At 38.9% G+C, this 16,141-nt stretch overlaps 2 protein-coding genes across 2 annotated transcripts; both read left to right on the top strand.

Annotated features, from left to right (window-relative positions):
- Positions 1–2,253: 2,253 nt before the first annotated feature.
- On the top strand, positions 2,254–4,726 carry LOC147488120 (2,3-bisphosphoglycerate-independent phosphoglycerate mutase). The gene is made up of 2 exons (XM_086572217.1): positions 2,254–2,732; positions 4,277–4,726. Exons 1-2 carry the CDS (start codon positions 2,570–2,572, stop codon positions 4,543–4,545), a joined length of 432 nt encoding a protein of 143 aa, XP_086428343.1. The 5' UTR covers positions 2,254–2,569; the 3' UTR covers positions 4,546–4,726.
- A 3,019-nt stretch (positions 4,727–7,745) lies between these two features.
- On the top strand, positions 7,746–8,546 carry LOC147488119 (uncharacterized). Its single transcript, XM_086574271.1, has one exon. It carries the CDS (start codon positions 7,746–7,748, stop codon positions 8,544–8,546), a length of 801 nt encoding a protein of 266 aa, XP_086430397.1.
- The last annotated feature ends 7,595 nt before the right edge of the window (positions 8,547–16,141 follow it).

Genomic DNA, 16,141 nt, shown 5'->3' with positions numbered 1-16,141 from the left:
TAACTTTTACCAAGGTGTTTGTGTTGTGCAAAAGTATTTTTGATCATCTGAACATGGAATCACAGTTCCCACGTCTTGACATGAAATCTTTTGTGCTCAATTGCTCATTATTCTGTTTTGGATACACGCTGTGCAGTTCATATGTGTATCACAAGACTTTGTATGTTAAATTCATACTTATGGATCAGAAGTAAATGAGTTCATTTGTTTAATATCAGTTAAGATTTTTCTTTATGCTTTGTTTTGCTGAAGCAACAGTCACAACTTAATGAGCCACATACTTCAAAACTGATGTGAACAAGAGCAGAGCACTGGAACACGCTGGTGGTCGATGTTGTGATCTAGTAAACTCTAGCCATTAACTTGGTTTTACAATCTTCCAAAGCTTCAGTTGTAATTTCTTCAAATTTGGGCCTAAATTAGTTCCCTTTCTCATTTTTCCAAGAAAGAGGCTATAACAAACCTAAAAGGTCCTGTATCCTATATGTTTGTAATATTTATAGTATTTGTAACTTGTAATCCTCTCGGAGCCATTAGAATTCATCCTAAAGCTACTAAGTGACAAGAGATTAATGTGTGGGAACATGTAAGCCTGAGGTTAAGATTAGGAATTGAGAAGCCTGAAAAACTCCATTTCCGAATATGGAGGATTAGTTCCCATCTGCTAGCCGTTTCCTATAACGACCAGAAGAGATGTTGGAGGTGAAAAACATAGAAGACATACCCGTCATGTGATTGCATAATGATCCTAGAGTGCTGGATGTGTTGGATGAGGCGGTAAATGCAGATGGTGTACCCGTTTGAGCACAAGTAGATATGGAAGTGAATGCAAAATTCTGTCCAGAAAGGTGGAGCATCGTTTGACGAAGTTGTTGAAGTGAAGCACAAAACTCAGCATGTGTTGGATATGTCAATGTAGGTGTTGTATTCACAGATACACTTGTTCGATCTGTAGATCATACAGTACCTTATTTGGAGTGGAACCCTTGCTTGGAGATATAATTGTACCTCGATGATTAAGAGGGTGATCCCAACACCCCTCGCGAGTACAACCATTATGACTACCTGTGATCTCACTTAGGTCTTTCAGTTGTGTATAGCCGTCTTCATCAACCAGATTTCTTGACCCTCAATGTTAAATTAGTTATCTGTTGTTTTTGCATGTTAGAATGTAATTAAACTGCTTTATATGGTTTACTTTTTATTGTTTATAGTATTGAGATTGAACTTTGTATTTGTTACCAATGCAGTTATTTGTTGGAGAGCTTTTCAGAACCCTTCCTGGGTTTTATACCTGTCTACTGAAATCCATCTTCATGAAGGAGAATAATTGGCAGAGAATCTATGATGAAACTTCCTTGTTATTCTTTAACCGAACTGCCAGTCAAATATTGTGCCTGTTCGAATAAACATACAAGACAACCATCCATCTTTTTAAGGTACCTCGTTAACGGAAACTGTCATTTGCTACCCCATTACTGGGTGTTGTAATATGATATCATCTAGAATGTGTTGGTTGTAGTCTTTACTCAGTCAACCTAATTATGTAAATTTGTCCAAATTAGTTGCCAGTTAAGTGTTTTCAGTCATTTATCGTAAGTACTTTGGAATTCGCAGGGACTGGTAAGGGTTGGAGTGCTCGTTCCTTTAAGAAAATATACTAGCATTTAAGTTCATTTTTCATACCTGACTGATTGTTATTTCGATACTATTAACATATGGGCAGTGGATGGTTCGACCAAAGATTATCGGAATAGCAGGAATGGTTGCTGCTATCGGCATAGCCGATTTACTTACCAGTAAAAACTTCGTGTCTGATATTTTGGTGCAGTCCTAATATGATTTTGGTGAAATGAAATGCAACTAAATTGAAGTAACTCTAGGTTTTGAAGTAAATTTATTGTCATTAGCCTAACAGTATCTTTGAACACTCTAGTTTGGGAGTAAATATATGGCAATACCAATGCCTTTGGACGGATTTCTGATGCTGGAAAGATGCCTTGTTTTTCAATAGATTTAGAAGTCTCTGTTTCTTTCCGCTTTGAGGTTAAAACACTTGATCTTCTTTTAATTAAAAGCCCGAAACACTGTCAAAACTATTTTTACGCATGTCAAACTCAAGACGTGCCAGAAAACGCTTGTACATATTATGCACGCTGCATCCACAATGGGTGCATAATCCATGTTGACCTATAACAACAAAGTAGGCTCTTGTTAAATGGAACATTTTACTCCAAAATTGGTATTTCACTCTAGAAGGTTTGGTGCATATAATATACGCCAAAAGTATCATGCAATCTCATTCACTTGCCTGTTGAGTTTTTCAATCGCTGATATGTTTTTATGTATGGGATTTGAGGCTTTGAGCGATCTTGTCTCGTTCCTCAAAGTAGGTTACGTGGACCCAGTATTGAAACTACACATCCATACATGCAGCCAACGTGGATGAATTTGAGTCTTGTGTTTTTTTTTTGAGTTCTGACAACATCTGCTTCTACTCCAAATAGAAACAAAATTAATTTTCCTCTCTTCCCTTTTCATTTGATTAGGTAGTTTAAGTAAAGAATTTATGGATCTTCAGTTTGGAAGATTAACATCCACAACAGTAACAGTAACAGCAACAAGGAATTCGTGGTGCAGCAGTACTACTAGACAAACACCTACAACTTCTCCTTGGTCAATCAAACAACCTTGCTGTTCAACAAGGAACTCTAACGACAACAGTGAAAAAGGTACCATAACTTATGATTTATCTTCCCGGCCCTTTCATCATTTTCAAGTACTAATGTATGTATAAATCATAGAAACGTATCCTGTGATACCCACGTCAATGTTTTTGGAGATTTGAGAACTTTGCAAGTCGCGAAATGTATATTAGAAAATAAAAATTCGGTAACTTCATTAGTTATCTTTCCCAAGCTTGATTGGTGTCTCTTGCCTTGCCTTGATTAGGACGATGAAAACTTTTAGTAAAGATGTTGAAATCTTTGACTGTGGTGAAATTGTCCGGCCACATAAATGATCAGAACTTCCATATATGTTGCCAGAACCACTTTTTCACTGTTAAGAAATTAGAAATGGCAAATATCCACTATTTAATACTTCCTTTTGTTGACCAAATAGAAGACTTCCATATTTCCGTGTGTCAACCATGTATGTTGCATCGCCACTTGTTGCATTGAGTTTAATCATTGTACTGAAAGTTCAGTGCAACACAGGTGTTTCAGTGAGTCACGATGCAACGCCCAACTAGCATTAATACAACAATGTTTCAGAGTGGCCAGTCTAGAGGTGCTGCTAAACACACTGTAAACACCTGCATACACTTTCTTTTGCTAGATAGTCTGTTGTTCCATTGCATTCAAGTTTCTCAGTACTTCGTAGCTTAATTATGAGTACTAGGTAAACTATACACTAACACTTACACGGGCACGTGGCAGTAAATAAAATTTTCAAAAATGTTGAGGGGCAGTAGTTTAATTTTAGAAAAAAAATTGCTGGGGGTACTGATTTTTATGATTTTTTTCGTTAGCTGATTTCTTATGTAGTATTCAGAGTTTTTTCAGATGTTTGGGAGGTGGTCACCCTGTCCACCTCCTGGTTCCATCACTCATCACTGTAAGTTGCATACATCATAGAAACTTCTTTTTGGTCATATGAGTCCAACAGTCTTCGAATTTTTTTTGAATTCCTAGAGAGAAAGGTGTGCTTTGTTAAGGTGGTACGTAATCCTTTCGATATGTGAGTCCATCACATCATAGTTATCTGCAACTGATGTAGGGTGAGAAGGTCCACTTTTAGGGGATTTACATTAGTAGAATTAGTAAGCAATTTAGTAGCTTCCTTTACTGAGTTCAATTAGATTTAGAAGTCTAGGTTTTTTGGTTATCAAGTATGGTTTATCTATATAAGGAGGTCATTGTAGTTTGATTCAACAATTCAATTATTCAATCAAACTAATTATCAGTTATCTCAAAACCTATTTTTCTTTCTCTCCTCTACAAAAACTTCATCATCTTCTTCAGTCTTAATTTCTTATTTGTCTAAAACTCTTCAATCTTATTTGTTATATTTTTCTATCAAGGATTTCCATATCCTTTTCTTATCTTTCTTAACCTTGCTCCCCATCAGCAAGTCTCTTTTGAATTGCAGTCAGAAGAATGTATGTCAGATTCAAGTGGTTCTGATTTTCTAGGAATGAGGTATCGTAACAAACTATTAAATGAACTTATAATGTGGTTGTTTCACTCCAAGTATGATTCTTCTGTGGTTGCAGATGATAAGTTTTCAACAGACTGGGACAAGGCTTGGTCAAGCTTCAAAAAGCAGGGGAAGAAGTCACTCTTCTCACAATTCAACCCTAATAAGTATGTGAGCTGGAACCCAAGGCGTTCCAACTACCCTTTATCTGAGGAGGTCGATCCCATCAAGAGGGCAGAAAGATCAAACCTCATGCTATGGACTAGTCCAAGGTTCACTCTTGCTGGAGCCATTGTTGTTGTTTCTTTGCTTCTGATTTACACACTTTTAGCACCTATGAAATAATGTTAGCTGAATTCATGGACCTGTTCAAAGTAAGTCGGATAGATGGGAAGCTTATTAACTGAAAATTTCAAAGGAAGAGGTGGCTTGTAAATTGTAAGTGAAGATAGCACATTTAATTGCTACTGTTCTGTAATTAGTTTTCTTATTCCCTGTATCTATTAATTATTAATGGCTTCCTATCTATCTTGACTAGTTTGAGGCAAATATAATTTGACTGTTTGGGATAGGTGTACTGTCTAAAAGTTGAAGGACTAGGGGAAGGATCTTAACTGTATGTTTTATTTGGAACTCTAAAGTTTTCCTAAACCAGGTCTAATGAAATTTTTGCAGTTGAAGTTATACTCCTTTGCTAATAAGCATAGTGCCATAGTCACAAATTCGGAATTTGGCAAGAATGAAATCGCTAATTCGTACAAATTTGTTAAAAAAACAAATTTGTTAAAAAAATCATAAAAAATGGGCAAAACCATAAATAATTAAAACATAAAATAGTATGCAGTATGTGATTGTGCATGTCACGTTTATTTTGAACATATATCAAGCTCAAATTTTACAAATATATATATATATGTAAAGTCTGGTTATTCTTGACAATATCCTACAAATTTTGTAATTTAGAAAATAAAATAAAATATTAAAATAAATGTATAGAAAACTATCATCATTATAAAAAATAGCAAAAATCGGTAAATATCTAGAATTAAGAGACTTTTACTATTTTTACTGTTTATTTTTTTAGAAATTCCGAAAACTTTTTATGTTTTTCTGAAAAAATTGGAGATTTTTTGTGACTGGGCTAATAAAAAGCCACCCAATGGTCTGGAAAGTTTGCGTTGATGAATTTTTCTACCTTGCTATTAGATTGAAAAGACAACTTGAGCTTGTTTCAAGAAAGAACAATTCTCATCACAGTAATCTCAGAGAAAACCTAAGGAAAAGAATTGCTTTGTACTAATGTGATTTCCCACATCAATGATCCAAATTAGGACTTGGCCATGGTGATTTAATACTCAAATGAAAAATTGATGCCACAACAGCCAATTGAAAGTTGCAAAAACGTTTACTCCAACTCACCAGAAGCCGGTTTTGCTAGACGTCACCTAAACACTTGTGTTGGTGATAATACCCTACCATTATTGGTGCTTCACCTTTTTATATTGTGAACCTTGTAGACAAAAAGACTTGTCTACCCTTTGTCCTCTCCTCACTTCTTCTTCTGTCACATCTCTACCTTCATCTTCTTCTCTCACTACTCATTCTGTTATTTTTTTTACATACAATCCCCAATGAAAAACGAGTAGAATAGTAATGACCATAATTAAAGTCGCAAGTTAAATCTGATGGTTGTTGTTTCTTTCCTCAGTAGAGTCATTTATGGAATTGAAGGTAGTTTTTGTTTCCTCACTCATCTCCCCCTACGTGTCGGTAAAAGTTCTAAGGAGCACTTCAGCACTTCTAAGGAGCTCAGCTTCCTTAATGAAGCGCATCCTTGATAATTTTGGTCGGATGCTAGGGTCAGTGGTGGAGCCAGGGGGGGCCAGGGTACGCCCTGGCTCACCCTCAACTTTCGCAAACAAATTTTTTTTTACTATTCACATTCACAAAAACCAAAAAACCATATAAAAAAAAAAACTCAACAGTGAACAATGTAACTGTGTGTCTGTGTAAAGTAAAGTACTAAGTGAACAGTGTAACTGTGTCTGTATAAAGTAAAGTACTAAAGTTATAAAGTATTAAAGTAATTAGGTTAACACTTAACAGTGTTGGCTTCGAAGTCTAACTTAAAACCCATAACCCATAACCGACAAAAGAGATAATAAAAAGCAGACACACAAACCGAAAACAAACAAAAACCGAAACCAAACGATTTAAACAAACAGCGAAACAAACCAGTTTGACTCATTATCAAAAATTTAAGCAAAATCCACAAGTACTCCACTTTTTCACAGTTTCACTTTTTTCTCTATTATTCTAATTAGCTATCCATAATTTCTTAAGTTTTATAGGTAAGCCTAATATTATTAAATTTTCTATCTTCTTTTTTATCTTTTCATATTAAGTTGATTCCTAAACCATGTTTTTTAATTTTTTTGTATTCTTTTTGTGAATTTATTAAACCACATATTTTTATTTAATTTTATTTTGTGAATATCATAATAACATTGGTAGTTTATTTTAATTTGTGCAATTTCAATTCAGTTGATTAATGGTTTATTTTAATTATTTAAACAGATATGTTAAAATATTTGATCAAAGGAAAGTCGTTGCCCACTCAACCTACTCAACCACCTAATAAAACAAATACTGTTGCCAGTGTTGAAGTAGGATCCTCCTCAAAGCGAAGTCACCAAGAAATTGAGGATGGTGGTGTTGAACAACCTACGTCAAAGCGGGTTCAACGTGAAAATCATGAAGAACTTGACTTGTCTAGTCTTCAGGGAGACCCTGCACTGAGAAAAAAGATTTCAGATTATCATCCTAATGATCAAGACTTAGTGAGAAGAGCATATTTGCTTAGGGGTCCTTGCTAGTCTAATCATGCTTTTCCTCCAAGAACAAGAGGCAAGAGAATCTGACGCTTTCAGAAAGAGTGGTATAAGGAGTTTAGTTAGTTGGAATATAGTATACATGAGAATGCCGCATTTTGTCTATATTGTTATCTCTTTAAACCTAATAAGGGGGCACAAGGAGGTGGGGATGTTTTTTCTCACAGGGGGTTTACTAATTGGGAAAGAAAAACCAAATTAAAAGAGCACATTGGAGGACCAAATAGTGCTCATAATATTGCTTATATAGAGGCACAAGCTTTGTTAAATCAAGAGCGACATATCGAGACATTTCTTCACGCGGACAATCGACCAAGTTGAAGGGATTATCGAATACACCTAACCGCAATAAGCGGATTGCATTAGGTTTTAAGACAAGGTTTAGCTTTCCGTGGTCATGATGAATCGGATGAGTCGATCAATAAAGGTAATTTTCTTGAACTTATATGGTTTCTGAAAGATCATAATGAAGTCATTAAGAAAGTTCTTAATAATGCTTCTAAAAATCGGAAATTGACATCACCGATATCCAAAAAAGATATTGTGAATTAGATTTTCTTTGTGGAAACTACAAATGCTATTCTAAAAGATTATGGAAATTCATTGTTTGCTATTTTAGTTGATGAAGCACGTGATATATCAATTAAGGAGCAAATGGCAGTTGTTTTGCATTATGTCGATAAGAAAGGTTGCGTGATTGAGAGATTTTTTGGAGTTGTGCATGTTAAGGAAACTAGTGCATTAACACTTGAAAAGGCAATCGATGAGTTGTTCTCCAAGCATGGGTTGAGCATATCTAGACTGCGTGGACAAGGGTATGATGGGGTCAGCAATATGCAAGGTGATTTGAATGGCCTAAAAGCACTTGTAATGAAGGAGAATGAGTCTGCATTTTATGTTCATTGTTTTGCCCATCAGCATCAGTTATCCCTTGTAGCAGTTGCAAAGAACCATGAGTCAATCGCTAACCTTTTTAGTATTCTCTCTAATGTGGTAAATACTGTTGGAGCATCATGTAAGCGACGGGATATGTTGCGCGATGCAATGAAGGCTAAAGTTGTTGCAGCGTTACAAAGTGGAGAAATTTCAAGTGGCAAAGGGTTGAATCAAGAGACTAGTCTTAAACGATCTGGTGACACTCGATGGGGCTCACACTATTATACACTTCTTGGCATGATAACCACTTATGGTTCAGTAGTTGATGTGTTTGATAATGTAACGGAAAATGGTTCAAGCTCGGAACAAAGAGGTGAAGCTTACGAATTATTAGATTCAGTGCAGTCTTTTGAATTTATCTTCAATTTGCATTTGATGAAAGCGATACTAGGAATTAGCAATGATTTGTCAAAGGCTTTGCAGCGTGAAGACCAAGACATTGTCAATGTCATGGCTCTTGTTAAAATAACAAAGGTACGTTTACAGGCGATGAGACATGATGGGTGGGAAAGAGACTAGTCTTAAACGATCTGGTGACACTCGATGGGGCTCACATTATTATACACTTCTTGGCATGATAACCACTTATGGTTCAGTAGTTGATGTGCTTGATAATGTAGCGGAAAATGGTTCAAGCTCGGAACAAAGAGGTGAAGCTTACGAATTATTAGATTTAGTGCAGTCTTTTGAATTTATCTTCAATTTGCATTTGATGAAAGCGATACTAGGAATTAACAATGATTTGTCAAAGGCTTTGCAGCGTGAAGACCAAGACATTGTCCATGCCATGGCTCTTGTTAAAATAACAAAGGTACGCTTACAGGCGATGAGACATGATGGGTGGGATAGTCTCCTGACTGAAGTTTTTTCACTATGTGTCAAACATGATGTGGTTGTTCCAAATATGGAAGAGAGGTATATGGCTCGAGGGAGGTCTCGACGAAGAGCAGAAGGAAACACCAATTTACATTATTATCGTGTTGGATTATTCTATCACTGTATTGATTTGCAAATTCAAGAGTTAAACGACCGGTTTAATGAAGCAAACACATAATTACTTCTTTGTATGGCATGTCTTGATCCTAGTGAATCGTTTGTTGCTTTCGATAAGCAAAAGTTGATCCATTTTGCTCGACTTTATCCTGATGATTTTTTAGAGATAGATTAGATGGAATTAGCGGATCAACTTGAGAATTATATCATTGATGTGCGTTCTGATACTAAGTTTGGTGAAGTAAATGGAATTAGCGGCCTAGCCAAAAAAATGGTTGAGACGAAGAAAGACATTGCGTACCCACTTGTTCATTTGTTGATTAAGTTGGCGCTGATTTTACCGGCCTGTTGCTACTGCCACTGTGGAGAGGGCATTTTCTGCTATGAATATCATAAAGAATCGTCTGCGCAATCGGATGGCGGATGAGTGGTTGAATGATTGTTTAATAACATACATTGAAAAAGAAGTTTTTGATAGCATTGATACCGAATTGATCTTACAACGCTTCTAGAAGATGAAGAAGGATGACGAAAAAGAAGGCTGCCTAGGACAACTATGAACAAGTACTTGTTTAGATTTGATTTTTTTTTTCTAATACATTAATATATATAATATATGTTTTTTTATTTTTATTTTTTTTGTATGCTTGGTTTTTGTCTGGCTGGCTCACCCTCACTTACTTTCCTAGCTCCGCCATTGGCTAGGGTGTTCACAAAATCAACATACCACGGAGCAGTAGAGATGGAAAATAGGTGCTCATCCGGAGAGAACTCATTTATAGGAACAGAGTCAGAAGATTCTAGAAGAAGGCGTGACGACAAGTGGTCAGCGACAACATTCCCATATCCTTCCTTATCGCGCATCTCAAATATGAATTCTTGCAGGATGAGCTTCTGTTTGGTCAAAATGTATCCAAGTGTAGCATGATTCGTGTAGATGACGGTATGGTAGGAGACCTGTAGTATCACACTCCCTTAATCTTCACTCCCTCCCTCTTTCCTGTCTCCTCATTCTATCCCTATGCTCTTTTTCCATTTTCTTTTTTCTTTCTTTCTATCTCTTTCACTTTATACCCCTTCCCACTTTCATCTTGGACGTCCATCTATCTTCCCATCCCACCTTCCCATCCCACGGTTCCCATCCTTTTCTTCCGTACACATGCCACGTCCGTAGTTTAGGTTTCCGTAGCAATAATCCTCTACTCCTCGAGTTTTCTTGTTATGTTGCATTCCAAACCATTCACCACTGACCCGGTTCACTTCCCGTTCTTCGACCACTACAAATGTCCTTTCTCGACTCCGCAATCATTTAATTGGCCCGGGGTCGAGAACTCCCGCCGTTCCTATCTTTTTGTATATGGTATTTTTCTGCATCGGTATGCGTGTGACTTTAAATGCAATCATCACGCACATTTTTAGCAACTCTTCGTTTTTTGAGTTTCCACGTGTTAACTTTTGGCTGGATCACCTGATGACTCTTCGTCCCCACCCCACAAAAATTACTTTTTTGCCCTTCTCCTATTTAAATCTCGCTCCTCTTTTCTCCCTCATTTTATTTCTCCACTCTCTCTCTTTGCTTTCCCCTTACTTCGCCAACTCTTCTTTTTCCAGTCACTCTCTGACGCGCGTGCTCTTCAGTGCTCTCTCCGATGACTTTCTTTTCTTCTAGACACTCTCCTTAGGATCATCACTTCCTTCTTCCATTTATTTTGGTATGTTTTATTTTCTCCACTCTCTTTTGTTCGGTAACTGTTCTTGAGTTTTTCCCCTCTTTCGAGTCTGTTCATCTATCTTTCCGATGTTGGACTCCGAATCCGATGACTCGTCATCTTTCCGATCTGCTAGGGTAGCGTCCCCACCTCCTCTAGGCCCGGCTGTGATCGCCTCTACCTCTGGGCGCCTTACCCCCTTATTGCCACCCCCTTCTCAGTGTCATAGACCTAATTTGGACGCAATTAAGGCTGCCTATGGGGTTCCGGCCGATATACTATTAGAACATGTGCCCTCCGTCACCCACTACCCCCATCTGGTTCCCTGCCGTCCAGGGTATCTTGTTGTCACGGTAGGTCAAATTGTCGCCGGTCTACGGCTGCCCCTCACTCTATTGGACGTCGAGGTGTGCAACCAGTTCAACATCCATCCTTGTCAAGGCATATGAAATTTTTGGAGAATTATGTATGCCGCTAACTCTTACAATAGGACTGGAGAACCCAAGATTTTGAGTTGCGATATCTTCTCTCATTACTATATAAAGACAAGTACCAAAGATATCAGTGTAGGGTATCAGTCCTTTTGCGTACGCCCTAAGAAGCAATCTTTTGTCCTCCGTATCACCACCTCAAACAAAGTGTGGCATCATTATCTGCTATACGTATCTGGGAATTTTCTATCCGCGGACCTTCCTTCCGATTTAACTCTTAATCATCTCGCCTTCCAAACCCATGGTGAGTCTTCTAGTCCTTTCCTTCTTTCCTGATATACTTTCCCTGTTATCAATTGACCAGTGGCTATTTTCCCTTGCAGGTTGGTGGTCGGATTTCAAGTCCAGAATCTATTCCGGCATCTCTTGTCCTGTTTTTGAAAGTCTCTGCAACCTTGGCCCCGCTCAAGCAGACCACCTGGGTATCCACCCCACCCAAGGTACTCCGCTGCTGCAAGTCTCGGCATTACATTCTATCGGTGGATATTCTGCCCCTTTTTATCGGCCTCCACTGCCCAAGGAAAGAAAACCCCGAGCTTCGCCTCCCCCCCAAGAAAAGAACTTGCACTAAATCCTCCCGCCGTAATCATCCCCATACCTCATCTTATTCCCCTGCCTCCCTTGAATTCCACGACCCTCCTACCTCCTTGGCACTAGAAGATGTCCCCTCTTACCGCTCCATCTCCACCTCGGAAGATCAATACACCTCCCCCCACTATTCTACTGACAACATGGATGCCAGCAAGGTGAAACTGTTTGATAGTGACACTAATGAAGATGACGATGTGATGGAGGTGCCTTCCACTAAGGTGCGGGCTCCTGTTGATGGGCCTCCAACCAAGAGGCAGCAGACCTCGGTGTCTGAGGAACCAGCCTCCACCACTCTGGGGTCCATTCTGCGGTCTCTTCCCCCTGCACACGCCGGGAAGGTAAAGATCCAGTTCTACCTGCCGGCCCGGGGTCCGCAATTGCAACCCCCGAGAAATTTTGCCCTACATTTAAGGTGCGCAATCGCAAGTTGAACACCGCTCTGGAAAACCCGACTGTGGCCTCTTCTTTATTTTATGGCGCCCATCTGCCTAAAGATATGGCTTATGTGGAAGGGGGGTCATTTGAACAACACCAGACTTCTCTGTACACCAATTGGGAGAAGGTACGATTCTTTCCTTCTACTTTTCTCTTTACCACATTCCATTCTTGACCCACCCTCCCCTTTGATCTTAGGTGAGCTTGGACATCTCTTACATGATCCGCGACCTTTTCGGTGCCAAGGCCAAGGTGGAGTCCTTTGAGAAGGAACTTAGCGGCCCTACTGGACTACGGGCTATCTGTGCCCGCCTCTAACAAGAATTGGAAGCTGCCAATCTGGACAAGCTCAAGGCTCAGGATGAACTGAAGTCTGCAGAATCTTCCCACCAACAATACATGGATGGGGTCAACGACCGCCTGAGCTGCCAACGGGAAATGCTCCTCCAACAACACCAATAAAATTTGGATGCCCTTACTCAGTGACATCAGGATGCTTCCGCGACTCTTCTGCAGTAGCACCAGGTAGACATGGGCAAGCTCCAAGAACGCTTCAAACTCCTAGCTGACAAGAGGGTGGCAAAGTAGATCCAAGAAGAACATGCGGGACTCCTCCAAGAAGGGCGCCTTCTTCCCGAGCAGCCAGCCACACTCGCACCTGAAGCCCTTGATACCGCTGTGGAAGATGTGCCGGACAAGGAGGCAGTAAATGAGCCTACCGTGATAGAGAGGTCAGTGGACAAGGAGGCGGCAGATGAGCCCACTGTGATAGAGAGGTCGGCGGACAAGGAGGCGGCAGATGTTGTTGAACCTGCACTTGAGCTAGTTTGGGGACCCCTCTCTCGGCTCTGAGCCTTGTATTTTCTTGTGTCTTTTTTCCGTTTTTCTCTGTTGTTATTGTATTTTTGTGAAAACTCATGATCCATTATCTGTTTCAAACTTTGTCCTACGAATGCTTTGCTTAATTGTGCTTGTTCCTTTATCCTTTGATCTTTGCTAGCCCATGCAATTAGAAATTACCTTTGCATAGTGATTTGTATGCCACTATTCGTCCTCTTAGATCCTTTCTGATTGTGTAAGTTTGGATATGTTCCTGATTAACCACTTGGCACGAACATTCTCATTGTACTCACACGGTGTTGTATCATGTTTTTCTTACGCCTTAATGTCCTCTTTGGCCCCCAGGCTCCTAAAGCCTTCCTACACCTCCCCCCTTTCTTTGGTTGGCTGTGCCACCTACTGGGGGACAACTCCTTGTTGGGGCAACTCATTTTGCCCAGGTTCGATTTGGACCTTGTGTCAGCGAAGGGCTCGTCCCCTCCATTGCCTCTCTCTTTGGTAGGCTGTGTAGCCTGATGGGGACAACTCTCTTTGCCCCACGTGTAGTTTGTATCTCCCATCCGCGAAGGGCTCCTCCCACTCCATGGGCTCCACTAGGCCAAGAAGCCTGTTGGGGTAACTCATCTTGCCCCAGGTTTGATTCAAACCTCTTGTCCGCGAAGGGCTCATCCCCCCCGCTATCTCAAGTTTGATTTGGAAACCTTTCATTACAGGTGATATTCCCTTCTCAAAAGCACCGTTGTATTATATATTTAACAACAGCTCCAGTCTCTTGCTCTAGATTTCCATTACATTCAAGTGTAAATTGTTTTCAACATTCTCACATTCCACGACTTCTCTATTAATTTTCCCCCCACTATTTGTAGCTTGTAGGTTGATAAAACATAAAAAGATAAAAGTTTACCTACGAAATGAACGATAAAACTCAAAACGTAAGTAAACTAAAACTTAATTACGTGCCTATGATTTATCAAAGATTTCTACTCTCAATCCTATGAGATATAGTGGAGTAGATGATTCGTTCCACTCCTAGTCCTTCCGCATCCTGTGTTTTCTACGTATAAATAATTTTCTTAAAGTCTAATGAGAGATTTACGAAATGATAACTAGACTACGATGCAACTACCCACAAGATGCAACTAGTCGACTATTTGAACAACTATGGGAATGCTCGTCGATTCTATGATAAGGAGTTAGAGGGGATTGATTCCACCTTAACTTCGACTTAATCCTACAAACAAAGAATCGTTAAGTAATCCGAATTTGAAGCGCTTTCTTGGGAACAACAGTTACTCCTAATCCCTAATTACACATGGCATTTCTACCAATTCATAACTAGCATGTGAACGATTAGACCCATTCTCATAGTGAACTAATCATTTCTAGAGTGGAAAGGAAATTACGACGACTCTACGATAATCGGAATCAAGCTTTCATCAAGGCTTCTCAACCCCCTCAAATGGAGGTTTAGCCGAGAATCATCACGCTATCATTCCCAATGGAATTCGAACAAGACATGATATAAAGATTTGAACTTTACTTGTTTAAACTCAATTCAAAACTACTCATGCAATAATTGAATTAAACTAATAATGACAATTAAGTAAATCTAATGATTTAAGCTAATAAATAAATGAAAATGAAACTAGATTATCAAGAACACTATTTTCTTAATCTAATGAATAATAAAACAATGATTCAAATACTAAATTAATAATCTACTTTGTTCTAAAGTAATTAATTAAACATGAAACTAGATTTAAAACAAGATATGAAAAACTAATTAATTAACTAATTGAAATTCTAAAACTAAGTTCTAAAACTAATTAATGGAGGCTAACTAATCTAGGTCTAACTATCCACCATTAACAAAGAGTCAAGCTCTTATTTTTATACTTTCAGATCCAAAATCGTGCATGGGCTTGGAGCCATGTTTTGGGCCAGAGAATCAGGCCCAAAACCCAATTCTTTCAGTCCAAAAAGGCTTCTTCAGCTGCAGTTGGCTTCAATAGAATTTTTGTCCACTTCTGCTCCTCTGATTGGGTCAAGGCTTAGACCATTGGAAAGCTCTTTCCAAGCCGGTCGTTTTGACATAAGGTAGGCTCAATTCCGAGGTCTGAGTCCAAAGATACGGCCTTCGGAAGTTCTGCTGACTTTGTGTGATGTTTCTGCCCGCGTCGACTTTTCAGCTTTTGACCGGGCTTTAGAAAGGCTTTGTCTTCTTGAATCTTGGCCTTTAATCACAGAACTCCTTAGCAACCGACCTTTGCTCCTTTATCTCGCTAAAGTGGCACATTTATGCACATAATGGACTTTGAAGCCTGAAATGCATAAAAACACGTAATCAGTATTAACTCTTAATTATTACTCACATAATTGGTCTAAAAGTATGATGGTTAAGGGGTTAAAACTACAGTTTTGGGCTCTTATCAAACCACCCCCAAACAGCATTTTGCTTGTCCTCAAGCAAAGATGAGAAATTAGAATAAGTGACCAAAAATGGAGTTCTATCTACTCTCGTTTCGCTGAGTGCGATTGCATTGACCATATGCAACAAGGCCTTAAACCACTACAACGTTATCCACTGGGAATTCCCTAGTGGACCGAGTTATAACCCTCGTGAGTTTTTCTAGTGAAGGTACTCACAAACTTCATCTATACTACAACGACTAAGAAATAAAACTATTGTTTCCTTATTCATGCTCTAAATTAACTATACCTCTCACTAGCAATGCATATAGAGTAATCAAGTCGAAACCTAAGCTAATATATGCATAATAATCAATCATCTATAATAAACATATATACAATAAGTAATACCATGAAATGCCTAGCAGGTTTGTTTCTGAAACTCGGGATATCGTCCTTAAGTAGGTTCTCACAATAATAGTCAAGATACAACACTCTGATTTTTCCACTCAAGTTTCGCTACTCTAGTGTGCAGTGGGCACACTTTACCTTACAATCTCAATGACGACAAGGAAGCCGGAGTCGATCAAACACATCTGCTACTTACTATCACACTAACCTATTCCTAATTGAGTTAGATGTCTTT

The sequence above is a fragment of the Coptis chinensis genome, chromosome 7 (genome assembly GCF_015680905.1).
Source record: "Coptis chinensis isolate HL-2020 chromosome 7, ASM1568090v1, whole genome shotgun sequence".
NCBI lineage: Eukaryota > Viridiplantae > Streptophyta > Magnoliopsida > Ranunculales > Ranunculaceae > Coptis > Coptis chinensis.
This window is presented reverse-complemented; position numbering and strand designations above follow the sequence as displayed.

What these genes read in the sequence shown, in the direction of transcription:
- LOC147488119 (XM_086574271.1), top strand. Translation starts at nt 7,746, where the DNA reads ATGGCAGTTGTTTTGCATTATGTCGATAAGAAAGGTTGCGTGATTGAG.
- LOC147488120 (XM_086572217.1), top strand. Translation starts at nt 2,570, where the DNA reads ATGGATCTTCAGTTTGGAAGATTAACATCCACAACAGTAACAGTAACA. An exon ending in TAACGACAACAGTGAAAAAG is followed by an intron (nt 2,733 to 4,276) that starts GTACCATAACTT and finishes CTGTGGTTGCAG; the next exon opens with ATGATAAGTTTTCAACAGAC.